At 42.3% G+C, this 23,996-nt stretch overlaps 1 protein-coding gene across 1 annotated transcript in view; it reads right to left on the reverse strand.

The window, feature by feature from the left end:
* The window catches only part of LOC112228306 (ubiquitin domain-containing protein 2), a 62,370-nt gene extending 40,557 nt beyond the window's left edge, over nt 1-21,813 (reverse strand). Inside the window, exon 1 of the mRNA XM_024393504.2 lies at nt 21,635-21,813. Within this exon, the coding sequence (XP_024249272.1) occupies nt 21,635-21,704 (70 nt within the window). The 5' untranslated portion in view covers nt 21,705-21,813. The remainder of the gene's footprint in view (nt 1-21,634) is intronic.
* Between the last annotated feature and the right edge of the window lie 2,183 nt (nt 21,814-23,996).

Raw genomic sequence — 23,996 nt, forward strand, 5'->3', positions numbered from 1 at the left:
TATTATCTAGCGTGTCCTGCGTTGCATATAATCTGACTGAGCATACAAGCATACAAATATCTGACTGAGCGGTGGTAGGCAGAAGCAGGCGTGTAAACATTCATTCAAACAGCACTTTCGTGCATTTTGCCAGCAGCTCTTCGTTGTGTGTCAAGCATTGCGCTGTTTATGACTTCAAACCTATCAACTCCAGAGATGAGGCTGGTGTGACCGAAGTGAAATGGCTGGCTAGTTAGTGCGCGTTAATAGTGTTTCAAACATCACTCGCTCTGAGCCTTCTAGTAGTTGTTCCCCTCGCTCTGCATGGGTAACGCTGCTTCGATGGTGGCTGTTGTCGTTGTGTTGCTGATTCGAGCCCAGGGAGGAGCGAGGAGAGGGATGGAAGCTATACTGTTACACTGGCAATACTAAAGTGCCTATAAGAACATCCAATAGTCAAAGGTTATTGAAATACAAATGGTATAGAGGGAAATAGTCCTATAATTCCTTTAATAACTACAACCTAAAACTTCTTACCTGGGAATATTGAAGACTCATGTTAAAAGGAACCACCAGCTTTCATATTTTCTCATGTTCTGAGCAAGGAATTGAAACGTTAGCTTTCTTACATGGCACATATTGCACTTTTACTTTCTTCTCCAACACTTTGTTTTTGCATTTTTAAACCAAATTGAACATGTTTCACTATTTACTTGAGGCTAAATTTATTTTATTGATGTATTATATTAAGTTAAAATAAGTGTTCATTCAGTATTGTTGTAATTATCATTATTACAAATAAACAAAAAAATCGGCCGAGTAATCGGTATCGGCTTTTTTGGTCCTCCAATAATCGGTATCAGCGTTGAAAAGTCATAATCGGTCGACCTCTAATACACACTCATGGATTTAGTACTGTAGATATGTGGTAGTAGTGGAGTAGGGGCCCGAGGGCACACAGAGTGTTGTGAAATGTTTTAAAATTGTATAAACTGTCACGTTCTGACCTTAGTTATTTTGTTTTCTGTCTTTGTGTATATGAGATAGTTAGCTGACAGAGAGAGAGAGATAGAGACAGAGAGGGAGAGAGAGAGCGAGAGAATGAATGAGAGATCGAAAGAGAGGAGAGATAGTTAGCTGACAGACAGAGAGAGACCACCAGACAGGACTGTTTCGTTTCGTGTCAGTCTCTTTGTTATTTTTGTTTTAGTGTTCTGTGTTTAATAAATTCATCATGAACACATACCACGCTGCGCATTGGTCCTCCGATCCTTCAGAATCCTCAGACGAGGACGACAAACGTTACATAAACTGATTTAATTTTGCTGGACCCCAGGAAGCGTAACTGCTGCTTTGGAAGCAGCTAATGTGGATCCATAATAAATACAAATACAAAAATACTGTATGAGCAATATGTGCTACATTAACTCTCAACTCAATCCCTCCTGCAGTAGAGCTCGCCAGCTTGTAGTCCTAAAACCCAGAACTGATTCCCCTTGTTCAGCCATCCCTATGGGAAGCAAGGTCTGAGGCTAACACAGGGTTAGACGTTTTTCTCTTATCACGTCTACTGGGGCGGCAGGGTAGCCTAGTGGTTAGAGAGTTGGACTAGTAATCGAAAGGTTGCAAGTTCAAATCCCTGAGCTGACAAGGTACAAATCTGTCATTTTGCCCCTGAACAGGTAGTTAACCCACTGTTCCTAGGCCGTCATTGAAAATAAGAATTTGTTCTTAACTGACTTGCCTAGTTAAATAAAGTTACAAATAAATAAAATACTCCTGCTCCACGTCGCCGGTCTACTAACCACTGGCTGTCAACCATCATTACGCACACCTGGCACCATCATTACGCGCACCTACGCCTCATCATGAGACATACCTGGACTCCATCACTTCACTGATTACCTCCACTATATCTGTCAGTCCCTTAGTTCCATTCCTCAGGCAGTATTGGTTGTGTTTCATGTCCAGACGCTACTCCTGTTTTGTATCGTTTCATGTTTCTTGTATTATTTAACTTCCCCTTGCACCTGCTTCTCGACTCCCAGTGTCTCCGTTACAGTTCTATGAGATAATAGCAGTCAGTTAACATGACCTTTATGAATTATAAAGCGTTCATGTGTTTTTTTGTTATCACATCAATTCATCAAAATTCACAAGTGGCTTCAACTGATGGAGATGATCTTATTGTCACACCCTGACCATAGTTTGCTTTGTATGTTTCTATGTTTTGGTTGGTCAGGGTGTGATCTGAGTGGGCATTCTATGTTGGATGTCTTGTTTGTCTATTTCTATGTCTGGCCTGATATGGTTCTCAATCAGAGGCAGGTGTTAGTCATTGTCTCTGATTGGGAACCATATTTAGGTAGCCTGGGTTTCACTGTGTGTTGGTCCGTGATTGTTCCTGTCTCTGTGTTTTGCACCAGATAGGGCTGTTTTGGGTTTTCACATTTCATTGTATTGTAGTTTATTCATGTATAGTTTTCCTTTATTAAACAAACATGAATCATCACCACGCTGCGTTTTGGTCCGCCTCTACTTCACCACAAGAAAGCCGTTACACTTATAGAACAAAACGTATAAGATCTCCTGAGACTGTGTTTACCACAGACCTTACAGTGAGGGAAAAAAGTATTTGATCCCCTGTTGATTTTGTACGTTTGCCCACTGACAAAGAAATGATCAGTCTATAATTTTAATGGTAAGTTTATTTGAACAGTGAGAGACAGAATAACAACAAAAGAATCCAGAAAAGCGCATGTCAACAATGTTATAAATTGATTTGCATTTTAATGAGGGAAATAAGTATTTGACCCCTCTGCAAAACATGACTTAGTACTTGGTGGCAAAACCCTTGTTGGCAATCACAGAGGTCAGACGTTTCTTGTAGTTGGCTACCAGGTTTGCACACGTCTCAGCAGGGATTTTGTAGATCTTGCAGATCTTCTCCAAGTCATTAAGGTTTTGAGGCTGACGTTTGGCAACTCAAACCTTCAGCTCCCTCCACAGATGTTCTATGGGATTAAGGTCTGGAGACTGGCTAGGCTACTCCAGGACCTTAATGTGCTTCTACTTGAGCCACTCCTTTGTTGCCTTGGCCATGTGTTTTGGGTAATTGTCATGCTGGAATACCCATCCACAACCCATTTTCAATGCCCTGGCTGAGGGAAGGAGGTTCTCACCCAAGATTTGACAGTACATGGCCCCGTCCATCGTCCCTTTAAAGCATAATGTTTCCACCTCCATGTTTGATGGTGGGGATGGTGTTCTTGGGGTCATAGGCAGCATTCCTCCCCCTCCAAACACGGCGAGTTGAGTTGATGCCATAGAGCTCAATTTTGGTCTCATCTGACCACAACACTTTCACCCAGTTGTCCTCTGAATCATTCAGATGTTCATTGGCAAACTTCAGATGGGCATGTACAGTGCCTTGCGAAAGTATTCGGCCCCCTTGAACTTTGCGACCTTTTGCCACATTTCAGGCTTCAAACATAAAGATATAAAACTGTATTTTTTTGTGAAGAATCAACAACAAGTGGAACACAATCATGAAGTGGAACGACATTTATTGGATATTTAAAACTTTTTTAACAAATCAAAAACTGAAAAATTGGGCGTGCAAAATTATTCAGCCCCTTTACTTTCAGTGCAGCAAACTCTCTCCAGAAGTTCAGTGAGGATCTCTGAATAATCCAATGTTGACCTAAATGACTAATGATGATAAATACAATCCACCTGTGTGTAATCAAGTCTCCGTATAAATGCACCTGCACTGTGATAGTCTCAGAGGTCTGTTAAAAGCGCAGAGAGCATCATGAAGAACAAGGAACACACCAGGCAGGTCCGAGATACTGTTGTGAAGAAGTTTAAAGCCGGATTTGGATACAAAAAGATTTCCCAAGCTTTAAACATCCCATGGAGCACTGTGCAAGCGATAATATTGAAATGGAAGGAGTATAAGACCACTGCAAATCTACCAAGACCTGGCCGTCCCTCTAAACTTTCAGCTCATACAAGGAGAAGACTGATCAGAGATGCAGCCAAGAGGCCCATGATCACTCTGGATGAACTGCAGAGATCTACAGCTGAGGTGGGAGACTCTGTCCATAGGACAACAATCAGTCGTATATTGCACAAATCTGGCCTTTATGGAAGACTGGCAAGAAGAAAGCCATTTCTTAAAGATATCCATAAAAAGTGTTGTTTAAAGTTTGCCACAAGCCACCTGGGAGACACACCAAACATGTGGAAGAAGGTGCTCTGGTCAGATGAAACCAAAATTGAACTTTTTGGCAACAATGCAAAACATTATGTTTGGCGTAAAAGCAACACAGCCATCACCCTGAACACAACATCCCCACTGTCAAACATGGTGGTGGCAGCATCATGGTTTGGGCCTGCTTTTCTTCAGCAGGGACAGGGAAGATGGTTAAAATTGATGGGAAGATGGATGGAGCCAAATACAGGACCATTCTGGAAGAAAACCTGATGGAGTCTGCAAAAGACCTGAGACTGGGACGGAGATTTGTCTTCCAACAAGACAATGATCCAAAACATAAAGCAAAATCTACAATGGAATGGTTCAAAAATAAACATATCCAGGTGTTAGAATGGCCAAGTCAAAGTCCAGACCTGAATCCAATCGAGAATCTGTGGAAAGAACTGAAAACTGCTGTTCACAAATGCTCTCCATCCAACCTCACTGAGCTCGAGCTGTTTTGCAAGGAGGAATGGGAAAAAATTTCAGTCTCTCAATGTGCAAAACTGATAGAGACATACCCCAAGCGCCTTACAGCTGTAATCGCAGCAAAAGGTGGCGCTACAAAGTATTAACTTAAGGGGGCTGAATAATTTTGCACGCCCAATTTTTCAGTTTTTGATTTGTTAAAAAAGTTTTAAATATCCAATAAATGTCGTTCCACTTCATGATTGTGTTCCACTTGTTGTTGATTCTTCACAAAAAAATACAGTTTTATATCTTTATGTTTGAAGCCTGAAATGTGGCAAAAGGTCGCAAAGTTCAAGGGGGCCGAATACTTTCGCAAGGCACTGTATATGTGCTTTCTTGAGCAGTGAGACCTTGCGGGCGCTGCAGGATTTCAGTCCTTCACGGCGTAGTGTGTTACCAATTGTTTTCTTGGTGACTATGGTCCCAGCTACCTTGAGATCATTGACAAGATCCTCCCATGTAGTTCTGGGCTGATTCCTCACCGTTCTCATGATCATTGCAACTCCACGAGGTGAGATCTTGCATGGAGCCCCAGGCCGAGGGAGATTGACAGTTCTTTTGTGTTTCTTCCATTTGCGAATAATCGCACCAACTGTTGTCACCTTCTCACCAAGCTGCTTGGCGATGGTCTTGTAGCCCATTCCAGCCTTGTGTAGGTCTACAATCTTGTCCCTGACATCCTTGGAGAGCTCTTTGGTCTTGGCCACCGTGGAGAGTTTGGAATCTGATTGATTGATTGCTTCTGTGGACAGGTGTCTTTTATACAGGTAACAAACTGAGATTAGGAGCACTCCTTTTAAGAGTGTATAAAAGACACCTGGGAGCCAGAAATCTTTCTGATTGAGATGGGGTCAAATACTTATTTCCCTCATTAAAATGCAAATCAATTTATAACATTTTTTACGTGTTTTTCAGGATATTTTTGTTGTTGTTATGCTTTCTCTCACTGTTCAAGTAAACCTACCATTAAAATTATAGACTGATCACTTCTTTGTCAGTGGGCAAACGTACAAAATCATCAGGGGATCAAAAACTTTTTCCCCCTCACTATATGTTCAGCGGTTATCCAAAAACCCTACAAAAAACGCCGTTCATTTTCCCTATAGACTTTGGTCAAAACGAACCATGACGGAGATAGTGCCTACAAAAAGACGCCATTACTATCTCTCTCTATATAATCCAGAATGACCCTTATACTGTGGCCTCATCCGTCTGTAGCGCCACTATTTCCTATCCTTTGGGTCACCTGTTGGCATTTGGATGATCTGAGCTTAAAGTGCACTTTTAGAAGACAACGCCCAACCTAGAAAAGCCCGGAAACTGCCCAGTGAAGTGCGTAGAATCCTCTGTTAACCGTGGGGTTTAAAGAGGAGGAGAAGGATGTCCTGCATGCCTCACTACCTCCCTGCTGCCTGCCACGTGGTGGGACCCTGTCCCTGACGACCAGCGTTCCTCTCACAGACACCATCAGTCCCATTTCCTCTATGTGCCTGCCTGCCCCCAGGCTATCTGCTATCAGCCCATCTCAAGAGCCTCTGATAAGTTTACCACTAACTAGAGAGAGAGAGAGAGAGAGAGAGAGTGCGAGAGAGAGAGAGTGCGAGAGAGAGAGAGAGAGTGTGAGAGAGAGAGAGTGCGAGAGAGAGAGAGAGAGAGTGCGAGAGAGTGACAGAGCTGCTGTCTGTGCATATCAACCCTCATTTAACCAGCTCCATCCCATGTTTCATCAGTCCTTAGTCATTTCAAAAGATCCAAACGACACACAGGAAGGCAAGCTGGAAAAATAACAGCAGGCCAGGCAGCTCACTGAGACAGACTAACACCCAGGCAGCTCACTGAGACAGACTAACACCCAGGCAGCTCACTGAGACAGACTAACACCCAGGCAGCTCACTGAGACAGACTAACACCCAGGCAGCTTTTGTCTGTAGTCTCTGGACTGACACAGTGTGACACAATGAGATTCCCATTAGAGTGTAGGGAGGGCATGACAAACAGTATACTACTGCGGTACACACACACATCATGTCATCAGAGTAGTCTTCTGGGGAGTTCTGAAGGGCAGTCAGGGAGCTTAAGTAGGTCCCCTTCTCTCACAGAGTCGCTTAATTAAGCAATATGTCCCGAGGGGGTGTGGTATATAGCCAATATACCACAGCTAAGGGCTGTTCCTAGAACTAAGTCCTTAGCTGTGGTATATTCGCCATATATCACAAACCCCCAATGTGCCTTATTGCTATTATAAACTGCTACCAACGTAATTAGAGCAGTAAAAATAAATGTTTTGAAATACCCATGGTATACGGTCTGATATACCACGGCTTTCAGCCAATCAGTATTCAGGGCTGGAACTAGCCAGTTTAGAATATAGAATGCTCTTCTCAATAGACCTGTGTTTTCTTCCTACTGCTTTTAGCCCAATGCTTAGAATGGTTAAGGTTCTATTCCTTCTCTAGTTCTCTCTGGCTAGGCGTCAATGGCAATACGGTTGTATGACTTCACTATGCAAAACCCTATGATCTTACAAATAATGATACTATGTTTTTCAGACTGTGTGTCTGGAAATGACAATGCAACGGACCCCTAATAGCACTGTGGGGCATAAATAACTATTTAATAGACATATGAGAATAAATCAATAACATGATGACAGAGGAAGACCGTTACCAAGAAGTCTCACCGCCGCACTGGCTCTTCCGACACAGTATCAATGAAGCCAGGACACAACACATTTATCTACAACTACAACCATTAGGCCTGCTACTACTACAATTACAACTACAACCATTAGGCCTGCTACTACTACAACTATTAGGCCTGCTACTACTACAACTATTAGGCCTGCTACTACTACAACTATTAGGCCTGCTACTACTACAACTATTAGGCCTGCTACTACTACAACTATTAGGCCTGCTACTACTACAACTATTAGGCCTGCTACTACTACAACTACAACTACAACCATTAGGCCTGCTACTACTACAACTACAACTACAACCATTAGGCCTGCTACTACTACAACTACAACTACAACCATTAGGCCTGCTACTACTACAACTACAACTACAACCATTAGGCCTGCTACTACTACAACTACAACTACAACCATTAGGCCTGCTACTACTACAACTATTAGGCCTGCTACTACTACAACTATTAGGCCTGCTACTACTACAACTATTAGGCCTGCTACTACTACAACTATTAGGCCTGCTACTACTACAACTACTACTACAACCATTAGGCCTGCTACTACTACAACTACAACCATTAGGCCTGCTACTACTACAACTATTAGGCCTGCTACTACTACAACTACAACCATTAGGCCTGCTACTACTACAACTACAACCATTAGGCCTGCTACTACTACAACTACTACTACAACCATTAGGCCTGCTACTACTACAACTACTACTACAACCATTAAGCCTGCTACTACTACAACTACAACCATTAGGTCTGCTACTACTACAACTATTAGGCCTGCTACTACTACAACTACAACTACAACCATTAGGCCTGCTACTACTACAACTACAACCATTAGGCCTGCTACTACTACAACTACTACTACAACCATTAGGCCTGCTACTACTACAACTACTACTACAACCATTAAGCCTGCTACTACTACAACAACTACTACAACAACCATTAGGCCTGCTACTACTACAACAACTACTACAACAACCATTAGGCCTGCTACTACTACAACTACTACAACTACTACTACAACCATTAGGCCTGCTACTACTACAACTACTACTACAACCATTAGGTCTGCTACTACTACAACTATTAGGCCTGCTACTACTACAACTACTACTACTATAACCATTAAGCCTACTACTTCTACAACCATTAGGCCTGCTACTACTACAACTACTACAACTACTACTACAACCATTAGGCCTGCTACTACTACAACTACTACTACAACCATTAGGTCTGCTACTACTACAACTATTAGGCCTGCTACTACTACAACTACTACTACAACCATTAGTTCTGCTACTACTACAACTACTACTACAACCATTAGGTCTGCTACTACTACAACTATTAGGCCTTCTACAACCACAACTACTACTACAACCATTAGGCCTGCTACTACTACAACTACTACTACAACCATTAGGCCTTCTACTACTACAACTATTACTACAACCATTAAGCCTACTACTACTACAACTACTACTACAACCATTAGGCCTGCTACTACTACAACTATTAGGCCTGCTACTACTACAACTACTACTACAACCATTAGGCCTGCTACTACTACAACTACTACTACAACCATTAGGTCTGCTATTACTACAACTATTAGGCCTGCTACTACTACAACAACTACTACAACCATTAGGTCTGCTACTACTACAACTACTACTACAACCATTAGGTCTGCTACTACTACAACTATTAGGCCTTCTACAACTACAACTACTACTACAACCATTAGGCCTGCTACTACTACAACTACTACTACAACCATTAGGCCTGCTACTACTACAACTACAACCATTAGGCCTGCTACTACTACAACTACTACTACTACAACTATTAGGCCTGCTACTACTACAACTACTACTACTACAACTATTAGGTCTACTACTACTACAACTATTAGGTCTACTACTACAACTACTATTAGGTCTACTACTACTACTACAACTATTATGTCTACTACTGCTACTACAACTATTGGGTCTACTACTACAACTATTAGGTCTACTACTACAACTACTATTAGGTCTACTACTACTACTACAACTATTATGTCTACTACTGCTACTACAACTATTAGGTCTACTACTACTACAACTATTAGGTCTACTACTACTACTACTACAACTATTAGGTCTACTACTACTACAACTATTAGGTATACTACTACAACTACTATTAGGTCTACTACTACTACTACAACTATTACGTCTACTACTGCTACTACAACTATTAGGTCTACTACTTTTTGCTGTTAAAATAGGGCTCCTGAATTTTCTGATTATTTTTCTCAATAGTATGAGGTGAGTCAGTCAGTATCACTGTGAGATGTTAGTATGCGAACAGTCAGTCAGTCCCACTATGAGATGTTAGTATGAGGTCAGCTGTGGACTAGCAAGTCTGCCAGTGTGACCAGTACAGGACAGCAGCAGAGGAGAGCAGCAGGGGACAGCAGCAGGGGACAGCAGCAGGGGACAACAGCAAAGGACAGCAGCAGAGGACAGCAGCAGGGGACAGCAGCAGGGGACAGCAGCAGAGGACAGCAGCAGAGGACAGCAGCAGGGGACAGCAGCAGAGGACAGCAGCAGGGGACAGCAGCAGAGGACAGCAGCAGGGGACAGCAGCAGAGGACAGCAGCAGGGGACAGCAGCAGGGGGCAGCAGCTTAGGACAGCAACAGAGGACAGCAGCAGGGGACCGAGTCCCACTGATAGAGACCTACTACATGGAGAAATGACAAGGGGCCGGAGTTATTCCTGAACCTGACCAGAAGAAACCAGGCCTATAGTGATAGGAAAACCTCAGGACTCAGGAAATGACTGACACAAACTGAGATACACCTAATACAAAGTATGTGATTCTTCTATATCCATAGATTGAGACCTCGATAGTATATGACTCTGGTCTGGACTTAGCCGCTGTGGGTCATGCTGACACTAAAATAGGATCTTGAGTGGTTTGTGTCCTCTTAGTCTCCCTGACCACTGATCATTAGGATCAGTTATAATGGCTGCTGTCATTGTCTGTGCAAGAGAGCCGAGTGAGATTGCAAATACAGCAGTGTTCTCTTTCACCGGCTGTGTCCATACACATGTACACAGATCACATGACACGTGTCAAATGACACAAACTCCAACTGCAAGGCACAGATCCGAGTGTACATCGGAGGTCGAACATGGCAGTAAGCTTGCCAGCCAGTGAAGTATAGAGTCAGTCAGCTCAGGGCTGTGTTTGGCTGTTACATACAGGATTCGGTCACTCACAATTGGCTCCATATGACTAAAGCCCAATTCAAATTCTCCCCAAAATGTGCATTCATTCAAGAATTTCAAAGCATTGGATTGGTGTAAGACATTAGGTAGGAACTCCATCTTCACCAATCCAGTGTTTTTTTTTTTCATCCTCGAGGGTGAGTGAATGAGTTAACAATCATGTGTCACAACCCCCCCAACCACATCTCTAATCGCCATGGCAACGGGGCCAGACAGGTGAGGCAGGGATGTCGTGAGGAGGAGGTCTGAGATCTCACACACTGCATTATGCAGCACGGGCATGTGTTTCTGGTTTCACCTCCCAACACACACACAGTACCCCCACGGACACACACACACCTGGGTGCCTTGCTCTGCCAACCTGAGCTCCTCAACAGTAGTGTGAACTGTGACACAGGGCCTGTCTGTGAAGGTGGGCCCTATCAGCCTGCTGCTGCTGCTGAGGGCAGACATTATGACTAGCTAGGAGAAGGAGACACTGGCTGGCATACAACTGTGGCGTCACTGGGATGTGCCATGCATCAGCTGATCCTGGATTTGTTCTGTCCTGTCGCCTGGCTCTTTCCAGTGAAGCGCCTGAGGAGGGGGGCCAGGGTCAACGGCAAATGAGGAGGCAATTTTGAAGATAATTCTTCCTCTAATGGGATCAGTGACTTGAGGGCAAAGCGAAGCAAGTAGGAAAGATGTAATGAATTTGGGGATGAACGAATGGAGAATATTATTCAACTAAATATTTGTATTCCTCAGATGGAAATGTAATGGTTTAAATGGCTTACAGTAAAAAGCATTTATAAGTGCTAAGGCTATTGAATAAAAGGAAATTGGTGTTAGTTGGAATTTAGATACAGTAAGAAACCGTAGTATTGATTTCCTTTTTTTTAAAAGAAATAATAGCACAGGCACATCAATAACTCAGTTGTGAAGTTAACACAACAGACAGGCTACTCCAATATCTTATTATCCATGTTGTTCGCAAGCACAAACAACCGCTGAGGGAGAGGCTCTTGTTTTTTGTTTTTTTATCAAAATAATTAAAAACAGAAAAGTGGTTTGTGCATATGTATTCACCCCCTTTGCTATGAAGCCCCTAAATGAGATCTGGTGCAACCAATTACCTTCAGGAGTCACATAATGAGTTAAATAAAGTCCACCTGTGTGCAATCTAAGTGTCACATGATCTCAGTATATATACACCTGTTCTGAAAGGCCCCAGAGTCTGCAACACCATTGTAAGGTTGAACATAAAGGTTACGTTGTATTTGCAGTGAGATAGATAAAAGCCATTGAGGTTTGATGGGAGCTGCCTGGTGACCATTACTCTCCACCTGAATGCCAGAATCAAGATGGCTGCAAGGCTTTGGGCCTTTAAGTGTTCACTGACATTTATGGACATGATGAGATGTTCCAATACAGTGCCTTGCAAAAGTATTCATCCCCCTTGGCGTTTCTCCTATTTTGATGCATTACAACCTGTAATTTAAATATATTTTTATTTGGATTTCATGTAATGGACATACACAAAATAAAAAATGGAAAAGTGGTTTGTGTATATGATGTATTCACCCCTTTGCTATGAAGCCCCTAAATAAGATCTGGTGCAACCAATTACCTTCAGGAGTCACATAATTAGTTAAATAAAGTCCACCTGTGTGCAATCTCAGTGTCACATGATCTGTCACATGATCTCAGTATATATACACCTGAAATGCCCCAGAGTCTGCAACACCACTAAGCAAGGGGCAACACCAAGCAAGCGGCACTATGAAGACCAAGGAGGTCTCCAAACAGGTCAGGGACAAAGTTGTGGAGAAGTACAGATCAGGGTTGGGTTATAATTTTTTTTTCTAAAACTTTGAACATCCCACAGAACACCATTAAATCCATTATTAAAAAATTGAAAGAATATGGCACCACAACAAACCTGCCAAGAGAGGGCCGCCCACCACAACTCACGGACCGGGCAAGGAGGGAGTTAATCAGAGAGACAACAAAGAGACCAAAGATAACCCTGAAGGAGCTACAAAGCTATTTGTCCATAGGACCACTTTAAGCTGTACACTCCACAGAGCTGGGCTTAATGGAAGAATGGCCAGAAAAAAATAAGCAAACACATTTGGTGTTCGCCAAAAGGCATGTGGGAGACTCCCCAAACATATGGAATAAGGTACTCTGGTCAGATGAGACTCAAATTTAGCTTTTTGGCCATCAAGGAAAACGCTATGTCTGGGGAAAACCCAACACCTCCCATCACCCTGTGAACACCATCCCCACAGTGAAGCATGGTGGTGGCAGCATCACGCTGTGTGGATGTTTTTTATCGGCAGGGACTGGAAATGGGTCAGAATTGAAGGAATGATGGATGCCGCTAAATACAGAGAAAGTCTTGAGGGAAACCTGTTTCAGTCTTCCAGAGATTTGAGACTGTTATGGAGGTTCACCTTCCAGCAGGACAATGACCCTAAGCATACTGCTAAAACAACACTCGAGCGGTTTAAGTGGAAACATTTAAATATCTTGGAATGGCCTCAATCCAATTGAGAATCTGTGGTATGACTTAAAGATTGCTGTACACAAGCGGAACCCATCCAACTTGAAGGAGCTGGAGCAGTTTTGCCTTGAAGAATGGGCAAAAATCCCAGTGGCTAGATGTGCCAAGCTTATAGAGACATACCCCAAGAGACTTGCAGCTGTAATTGCTGCAAAAGGTGGCTCTACAAAGTATTGACTTTAGGGGGTGAATAGTTATGCACGCTCAAGTTGTTTTTTTGTCTTATTTCGTGTTTGTTTCACAATAAAAAATATTTTGCATCTTCAAAGTGGTAGGCATGTTGTGCAAATCAAATGATACAACCCCCCCCAAAAAAAATCTATTTTAATTCCAGGTTGTAAGGCAACAAAATAAGAAAAATGCCAAGGGGGGTGAATAGGGTTAGGCCTAGGCCTATAGCCCTCTTAGTGACATTTTCTTGGACATTTTCACTAGGGCTGGGAATTGCCAGGGACCTCACGATACAATATTATTAGGTGCCACTACGATATGTATTGCGATTCTAACAATTCTATATGTATTGCGATTCGATACTGCAATTTTATTCCTTTTTCTCACTATATGTCTGCTGCAGAGCATGAAAAAATTAGTTTTGATTAGTCATAGATATAAAAGTGCTGAAAACATGTTGGTTGACTATTTAAAAAGAAGGAGAACAAGGATGAACAAAAAATACTGTTGTTTTGGCACAGGTACAGCTGACTAGCGCTAGCCAACACTACCTAGCACACACAAAAATAGATGCGATGGCTGCGTTTCAAACTCATAAAAGACACACCCTCCTCCACTTACCCTCGCCTTATGCCCTTGGGGGAATCCCCGTCACCATCTTGGCCGTCGGTCCAAACGATTAGCCAAACAAGGGAAGTTCGCAACATACGTTTGATGATCGAGTTTGCGAGTGTACAACTATGTTCACTTCGAAACCTGAAACACCCCATAATTAAATTTGTACATCCGCTAAGAAAAGTCAGACGAAACTTAAAACCTCAACATCAATATAGAGAAGTCAACATACAAGTGTAAGTAAAAACGAATGTAAATAAGTTCGAAATTGTGTTACTAATGCACATAACAGGACAAACACGTCTCGGAAAAGTAATTGTTTTTGTTTGGTTAGCTTTTGGAAATTGTAGAACTAAAACATTTTCCTCCTTCAGAAGTTCCAGCTAGACAGGCTAACGTTATTTAGCTAATTAATTTGCTAGCTATCATACAGTAGGCGTATATTAATAATGATATTGTCAATATAAGTAGACATGCAATCGTAATTGACTGTAGCGCATATAACGCACCCACAAGCTACCGGTGGCTGACAACACAATCGTCGTGGGACGAACGAGTGACGAATTTCCAGGCAAGGGCGGTCCATTTAAAATGAATTCCTTCATTCCTCCCTCGCCCTGCAAGTGTAAACTTGTTAGACTTCATGATACGTCATCAGAAGTGTCCACTTAATTTGAGGGCTGAGGGTGTGTCCAGCCCCCCCACCCACACACACACACACTGACTGAGTATCTCTCTCTCAGATTCCAACTGCTGATTCATGTTTATTCATAAATACTGTAAATCTACCAAAGAAAGGTCTGTTAATTGCTCACTTGAATATATATGCAGTTCAAGGAACCAAATTCATGAAATATGTTGTCTAGTACAGTCAAACAATATTCATGTATTGGCAATATCAGAGACTCACATGGACTCTTCTATTGAGGATGCTGAGATCTCTATACATGGAGACAGAAATAGATATGGAGGTGGCTTACTGGGGCTCTCTCATGCCGTCCCTGGAAGGGGTGCGTCACCTGAGTGGGTTGATTCACTGATGTGGTCATCCTGTCTGGGTTGGCGCCCCCCCTTGGGTTGTGCCATGGCGGAGATCTTTGTGGGCTATACTCAGCCTTGTCTCAGGATGGTAAGTTGGTGGTTGAAGATATCCCTCTAGTGGTGTGGGGGCTGTGCTTTGGCAAAGTGGGTGGGGTTATATCCTTCCTGTTTGGCCCTGTCTATATCCTTCCTGTTTGGCCCTGTCTCAACTCCAGCCACTTTAATAATGGGAATTGATGGGAAATTATGTAAATATATCACTAGCCACTTTAAACAATGCTACCTTATATAATGTTACTTACCCTACATTATTCATCTCATATGCATACGTATATACTGTACTCTATATCATCGACTGTATCCTTATGTAATACATGTATCACTAGCCACTTTAACTATGCCACTTTGTTTACATACTCATCTCATATGTATATACTGTACTCGATACCATCTACTGTATCTTGCTTATGCTGCTCTGTACCATCACTCATTCATATATCCTTATGTACATATTCGTTATCCCCTTACACTGTGTATAAGACAGTAGTTTTGGAATTGTTAGTTAGATTACTTGTTGGTTATTACTGCATTGTCGGAACTAGAAGCACAAGCATTTCGCTACACTCGCATTAACATCTGCTAACCATGTGTATGTGACAAATAAAATTTGATTTGGGGGTGTCCTCGGATGGGGCCACAGTGTCTCCTGACCCCTCCTGTCTCAGCCTCCAGTATTTATGCTGCAGTAGTTAATGTGTCGGGGGGCTAGGGTCAGTTTGTTATATCTGGACTACCTCTCCTGTCCTATTCGGTGTCCTGTGTGAATCTAAGTGTGCGTTCTCTAATTCTCTCTTTCTCTCTCTCTCTCGGAGGACCTGAGCCCTAGGACCATGCCCCAGGACTACCTGACATGATGACTCCTTGCTGTCCCCAGTCCACCTGGCCATGCTGCTGCTCCAGTTTCAACTGTTCTGCCTTATTATTATTGGACCATGCTGGTCATTTATGAACATTTGAACATCTTGGCCATGTTCTGTTATAATCTCCACCCGGCACAGCCAGAAGAGGACTGGCCACCCCACATAGCCTGGTTCCTCTCTAGGTTTCTTCCTAGGTTTTGGCCTTTCTAGGGAGTTTTTCCTAGCCACCGTGCTTCTACACCTGCATTGCTTGCTGTTTGCGGTTTTCGGCTGTGTTTCTGTACAGCACTTTGAGATATCAGCTGATGTATGAAGGGCTATATAAATAAATTTGATTTGGAGCTGCAGTTTACATCCAGAATCATATTCAAGCAGAGGCTCTATGGGTACAGGTGCATTTACCACATTTGAAACCTATACTAGTTGGTTCCTGCTATAGGCCACCTAGTGCTGATGTGAAATATCTTGATATAATTTGTTAAATGTTGGATAAGGTATCTGATGAAAATAGGGAAATATATTTTTGGGGAGACATGAATATAGATTTTTTTTAACACCAACTGTCCAATGAGAAAGAAATGTATTTCTGTTGCCAATGTATGTAACCTGACCCAAGTTATGACATCATCAACCAGAACGTTCACTAATAGGTCCGGTATTACATCATCAACTTGTATCAATCACATTTTTACTAACATGGCTAAACATTGTTCTAAAGCTGTATCAGTGGCATTAGGTGATCGTAATGTGGTTGCACTCACTAGGAAAACTAAAATACCAAAGGCTGGCCCTACGGTAATCTACCACAGAGGGTTCAATCAGGACTCACTCACTAGGAAAACTAAAATACCAAAGGTTGGCCCTACGGTAATCTACCACAGATCCTACAGAGGGTTCAATCAGGACTCACTCACTAGGAAAACTAAAATACCAAAGGTTGGCCCTACGGTAATCTACCACAGATCCTACAGAGGGTTCAATCAGGACTCACTCACTAGGAAAACTAAAATACCAAAGGCTGGCCCAAAGGTAATCTACCACAGGTCCTACAGAGGGTTCAATCAGGACTCACTCACTAGGAAAACTAAAATACCAAAGGTTGGCCCTACGGTAATCTACCACAGATCCTACAGAGGGTTCAATCAGGACTCACTCACTAGGAAAACTAAAATACCAAAGGTTGGCCCTACGGTAATCTACCACAGATCCTACAGAGGGTTCAATCAGGACTCACTCACTAGGAAAACTAAAATACCAAAGGTTGGCCCTACGGTAATCTACCACAGATCCTACAGAGGGTTCAATCAGGACTCACTCACTAGGAAAACTAAAATAACAAAGGCTGGCCCAAAGGTAATCTACCACAGGTCCTACAGAGGGTTCAATCAGGACTAATTTGTGGATGAGATTAAGAATGTGCAATGGTTAGAAGTGAAATGTCACTAAGTTTGTTTATGAAATGATTTATGAGTATAGCTGATAAGCATACCCCTTTAACAAAATGCACTGTGAGGTCAAACGGTGCCCCATAGATTGATGATGAGCTGAGAAATGTAATGATTCAATGTTATGATGCCAAAAAGTAGAAGATAAATCTGGCACTCTGTTCAAAAAGCAAAGTTATTGTAAATGAAGAAATCGTGTGACCAAGCTCAACAAAGGAAAGAAGAAGGGATTCTATCAGCACAACATTGATGAAGTAAAGGGTGATGGGAAAAAGCTGTGGAGAAAGTTGAACACTATTATGGGTAGGAATTCAAACATGTCTGCCTGTTTTATTGAATCAGAGGGTATATTTATTACAACTTCACACGACATAAAAAAAACGACTTTAATTAATATTTTACAGGCAAAGTAGACAAGTTCAGGAATGATATGATTCCAACTGATGGCTCCATGTCATACACCCTTATAAAAGACTGGATCATGAAGGAGAGAAAATGCATGTTCAAATTTCATGAAGTAGAAAGGGAAGCGGTAGAAAGGATGCTGTTGTCTCTTTTGGATGACAAGTCACCTGGTACATATAATCTAGACGCCAAATTGCTTAGAGTTACAGCTAACCAAATATTTACCCTAATCTCTCATATTTGTAATAAGTGCTTGATGTATGGGGTGTGCCCAGAAGTCTGGAAAGAGTCAAAGGTTATTCCACTACCTAAGTATAAAAAAGATCTGCATTCACTGGTCCTAATGGTCATCCTATAAGCTTGCTGCCTGTGTTAAGTAAATTATTGGAAAAAATGGTATCTGTAAAAATCAAGGATTATTTCTCATGTAATGGTCTGATAACACGTTTCCAGTATGCATACAAAGAAGGGCATTCTACGAGTACGTCCTTTGCACAAATGACAGAAGATTGGTTAAAGAGTATGGATGACAGGAAGTTAGTTGGTGCAGTGTTGCCAGATTTCAGTGCTGCTTTTGATATAATTTATCATGAACTGTTACTAGGTCAACTCAAATGTTATGGTGTTAAGTCTGCAGCTCTATCCTGGATGGAAAGCGATCTATCCAGGAGAAGGCAAAAAGTGTTCTTTAATGGTAGCTTTTCAAGCAGTAAAGATATACACTGTGGTGTTCCTCAAGGAAGCTGCCTAGGCCCACTTCTCTACTCTCTTTACTAATGATTTACCATCAGTAATGAATAAAGCAAGAGTGGGCATGTATGCTGATGACTCTACAATGTATAGCGCAGCATCAGAATGTAATGAGCAGTGAACTAAGAATGGTGTATGAGTGGGCTGTTATGAACAAATTGGTATTGAACATTTCTAAAACGAAATGTATTGTATTTGGTTCAAGATATACACCTAGGTATTTGTAGTTGTCCACATATTCTAAGTCAGAACCGTCCAGAGGAGTGATGCTAGTCGGGCGAGCGAGGGCAGCGATCGGTTGAAGAGCATGCATTTAGTTTTACTTGCACTTAAGAGCAGTTGGAGGCCATGGAAGGAGTGTTGTATGGCATTGAAGCTCATCTGGAGGTTTGTTTAACACAGTGTCCAAAGAAGGGCCATATGTATACAGAATGGTGTCGTCTGCGTAGAGGTGGATCAGAGAATTACCAGCAGCAAGAGAGACATCATTGATACATACAGAGAAAAGAGTCGGCCTGAGAATTGAATTGGCAGGATAGATATAGGTCTGTAACAGTTTGGATCTAGAGTGTCTCCCCCTTTCAAGATGGGGATGACCGCGGCAGTTTTCGAATCTTTAGGGATGTCAGACGATACGAAAGAGAGGTTGAACAGGCTTGGAATATAGGTTGCAACAATTGCAGCGGATAATTTTAGAAATTGAGGGTCCAGATTGTCTAGCCCAGTTGATGACTGGAAGTCTATAGGCACGATAGCAGCCCTTTAAGCACTACTGAATGAAAGAGACATTTGGGTGCCAAATGAATGGCTAATTTAGGTGAGAGGAGCCAAAAGATCTCTCACTGAAAAGACTCGTAAATGCCCATTAATACAAGGGAAGATACACATTGAAACCTTCATCAAAGCAGTACTCTCTTGCTCAGTTACAGGCAATGGCTGAGAGTCAAGGTAACAATGCATGTCCAAAATACTTATAAGCTGATACTTTCTCCTGAGCTAAAGTCTGCTGGCTTTACTCTCGTGTGAAAGTCAAAAACCATTGAGACAAAAGGAGTGTAATAACTAGCCGCTCCCTGGAGGAACCAAATCACATTTTAGTTGTCACATACACGTGTTTAGCAGATGTTATTGCGGGTGTAGCGAAATTCTTGTGTTTCTAGGTCCAACTGTGCAGTAATATCTAACAATTTCACAACAATACACACAATAAACACAAATCTAAAGTAAAGGAATTAAGAATATACAAATATTTGGAAGAGCAATGTCAGAGCGGCATAGACTAAGATACAGTAGAATAGGATAGAATATAGTATATGAGATGAGTAATGCAAAACATGTAAACATTATAAAAAAGTGACTAGTGTTTCAGTATAAAAGTGGCCAGTGATTTCAAGTCTATGTTCTCTCTCGGCCAAGAGAGAGTTATTTTGTAGAATCTTGTGAGTGAGTTCTAGAAGCTCGACACATGTTCAGCAATGTGCAGTCAGTCCACATTTGGTTACAGCTGTAAAGATTTTTGTTGGTGGAAGGAGAGGAAGACCAAAGTGCAGCGTGGTACATATCCATTACACTTTTCATCCAGATGAATACACCAACAAAAACAACAAAACAACAAACAAACAGTTCTGACAGGAGCAACAAACACGAACGAGGGAATAATCACCCACACCTCATAGTGGGAAAACAGGCTACCTAAGTATGGCTCTCAAGCAGAGACAACGATAGACAGCTGCCTCTGATTGGGAACCATACCAGGCCAAACACATAGAAAAAGAAAACCTAGACCTACAGCATAGAATACCCACCCACATCACACCCTGACCAAACTAAAAATAGAAACATACAAAGCAATCTACGGTCAGGGCGTGACAACAGCACAAACGTCACTGCCTGGTAATAGCAATATAATGGTGTGTAGACCTAACAACGTGATATACCAGTGACCTCAGGACACTGTTGCATTGGGAGGACCACCTCAAGGGACATAGGACAAAGGTACATTTTTGCCATGTGCATTGCCTAGGTGTGCATATGCAATAACTGCAATGTAAACATGAAGAAGATCAATACCGGTTATCTATGCAAGGAGCTATCACAGACTTATTTGTGTACATGTACAAGCCCCGACCCCTCAAACCCAAACTGAATCACACCAGCTAAAATCATAACAACAACATCTGTAACATTACGCATCTGAAATCCCAGCGGTGAGGAAATAACAGTGTGAAGTAACCACCTAAGGGGTCGCAGTTAAGAGCCAACCATTATATTAATACCCGTCTTTCTCATTCACAAAGCACTGGATACATACATTATATACTACTGGAATGAAAACGGTGGGTACATAATATCCATTAAATTATGCTCGTCAATGAGATGTGATATGCAACTCTGGGTTATTATTGAATACAGTATAATTGTTGGACATGTCAACGAACCAAGAACCAGCACCAGTGTTAGTTATTTAAAGCAAGTTTCGGTGCAACTCCCCCATCCTCCTGCAGCTGCGAATTAAAAATGTCACGCTCCCCCACTTTAGAATGTCGACCCCCAAGAAAATACGCATTAAATGAAACAGAATTAGGTTATATGATTGCAAAAATGTGTCTGTGAACACAACAAAGCATAATTTGAGTTAGAACATTTTATAACAGCATGTAACGTTATGATGTTCTGCATTCCTGAGACAAACAGTGACCCACATTTATTGTGTAGAAAGATGGCTATAGCTAGCATGCTAGCAGGATGACTAACTACAACATTAAACGCCTTTAATTCAAAACAGACAAAAGCAGTCATTTAACACGGAACAGTACGAATTTTCAAGATCATAAAATGTTGCCTAAATAGCTAACTATTATTCGCATGAGGCCGGATGGGGCTATAGACGTGGCCGCCACGATGTTATAGGCGGCTGCAATAAAGGGAAGACACAAGGGGGAACAAGGCGCATGAAGTCAGCATGTAACCAAAAACCACCAATCATCGACCAAAAACCACCCCGAAGGTATGAAACTCATTTCTTACCTCCAGTTCCGTCAGAATTTTCGTTTAAACTGCCTGAAGAATCATGGTGACTACCCACACAACCACCCATGGATGTTTTAACTGCGCTACCCCCGCAGACCCCTCTTGCTCAAGTCTTCCTCTCAGAATAGAAATTGAAAGGACGCGAGCATCAGCTGGGAAGAGGCGGAGTGAACACACATCACAAGGTGCCCGCTTCTAAAAGAGAAAAGAAGGGGGTACGGAGAGGGAGGAAATAGAGGTAAAGAATGGGCGGATGAGAAGGGAGGACGGGGAGAACACAACTCAGCATAGTGTAACTGAGATGACAACAGTTTCTAGTATAATGCATTGTCCCCCATGCATACCAGGGCAATTTCAAGCACATGGGTGAAAATCAAATGTGAAATAAGATGTGAAACCATTATGTTCTATTCTATTCTGTTATTCTCTAGTTTACTATATAATGTTATACCCTATTCTACTTTATTCCACTCTTCTCTATCAAATGCTTTACTTTATTATTGTGGTTCTAAAGGCTACACACCGCTGGGTTTTCAAGGTCACTTTATGCAGACTAATAATGCATGCTACTACTACTCATACTTTATACACTTTTAAAACATCTGTTTTTTCCAGGGAAATGTTCCCAATTTAGATGATAAGTTTAGTATTTCCTTGAACATACTGACTCTATTGCTATCGTTTTTATAGTTGAGTATTTCCTCTAATTTACTGACTCTAATACTACCGTATCCCAATACGTCCCAGAAGTGTAACATTGCGTGATCAGTATCTAGTGTCTACACCTTCACCAGTGTGTATACGCAGGCCCTCTTGGGTGTTGTGGCCACAGGCACGCGCATCGAACAACTGCAAGACCGGGAGTCCTTTTACATTATACTCTGGCGGCTAAAAGAGAGCCTGCCATAATAAGTAAATAAATGACTCATAGTCTCAGCATGGACCTTATCTTCAGCCTCATTGGATTTTCAAGCTGTTCTGTCTGTTAATTTTAGCAAGTTAAGATGTTAGGCATTTCCCTCCTAAAATGGAAGTAATCTTAACCAAATAATACACCAGTGCCTCTCTTCTCCAACTCTCTCCTCCAACTCTCTTATCCAACTCTCTCCTCCAACTCTCTCTTCCAACTCTCTTCTCCAACTCTCTCCTCCAATTCTTTTCTACAACTCTCTTCTCCAACTCTCTACTCCAACTCCTCCAATCCTCTCCTCCAACTCTCTTCTCCAACTCTCTTCTCCAACTCTCTCCTCCAACTCTCTCCTCCAACTCTCTTCTCCAACTCTCTCCTCCAACTCTCTCTTCCAACTCTCTACTCCAACTCTCTACTCCAACTCTCTCCTCTAACTCTCTACTCCAACCCTCTCCTCCAACTCTCTACCCCAACTCTCGCCTCCAACTCTCTTCTCCAACTCTCTCCTCCAACTCTTTTCTCCAACTCTCTCTCCTCCAACTCTACTCCAACTCTCTCACCATCTGAGTATGGATGAAAAACACAACAGCTAATTATTCCATCTTGTTTTAAAACACAATGACTGCTACTTATTCCATCTTGTGTTAAAACACAATGACAGCTACTTATTCCATCTTGTTTTAATTGAGTGTTCACTGCTGCCCCATTGTGCATCAAAAGACCACTACAAGGACTTGACATCAGACCTACTAGCCTATTTCTTTTAAAGGAGCAATCTGGAATTATAAATTAATGATATGTACCCATTGATTCTTGAAGACCATCTGTTATATCTGCCCCTGCCACACCCTCTACTTCTCATTCTGTGTCTCCCTAACCTGCCGCCACTCCCCCAGTACACTCTCCCTCCCCCCAGTACACTCTCCTTCTTCCTCTGTGTGTGTGTGTGTGATTGTGTGGGTGGAGACAGGTGTGCTGGAGGCAGAGCAGATCCCCACCAGCTGCATACTGTTCCATAATGAAGACCTCTACAAATACTCAACCCTGCCACTTCCACGCTGCCAGATCATAACCTCTATGCAGTCAGTCTGCATTTTTATCTGTTTGTTCCTGCTTGGAACCTGTTTTCATGCTGTGCCTGTTTTCCCTTTTGCCTAATGCTGTTTTCCTCTCTGCTACAGTTCTACCCGCTCTGACTTTGGCCCCTGTCTCCAGTCCCACGCCTCGTCAGTCCTGCTACTCTGTCCTGGACCCCCCACTCCACTGCGTCCTTGAATTCCTCTCCGGACCTGCTTACCCAGTCCCAACTTCCCTCGCTCAGCGTCATCCTCCGCACCTGACTTCCTGCAGCCCATCTTCCCCCTGTGTTTCAATAAATAACTTGGTTACCTTATCCCAGTCTCCTCGTCTGAGTTTGCTCTTGGGTTCCACTCCACATGACACCATCAG

This window comes from Oncorhynchus tshawytscha, linkage group LG30, assembly GCF_018296145.1.
Source record: "Oncorhynchus tshawytscha isolate Ot180627B linkage group LG30, Otsh_v2.0, whole genome shotgun sequence".
NCBI lineage: Eukaryota > Metazoa > Chordata > Actinopteri > Salmoniformes > Salmonidae > Oncorhynchus > Oncorhynchus tshawytscha.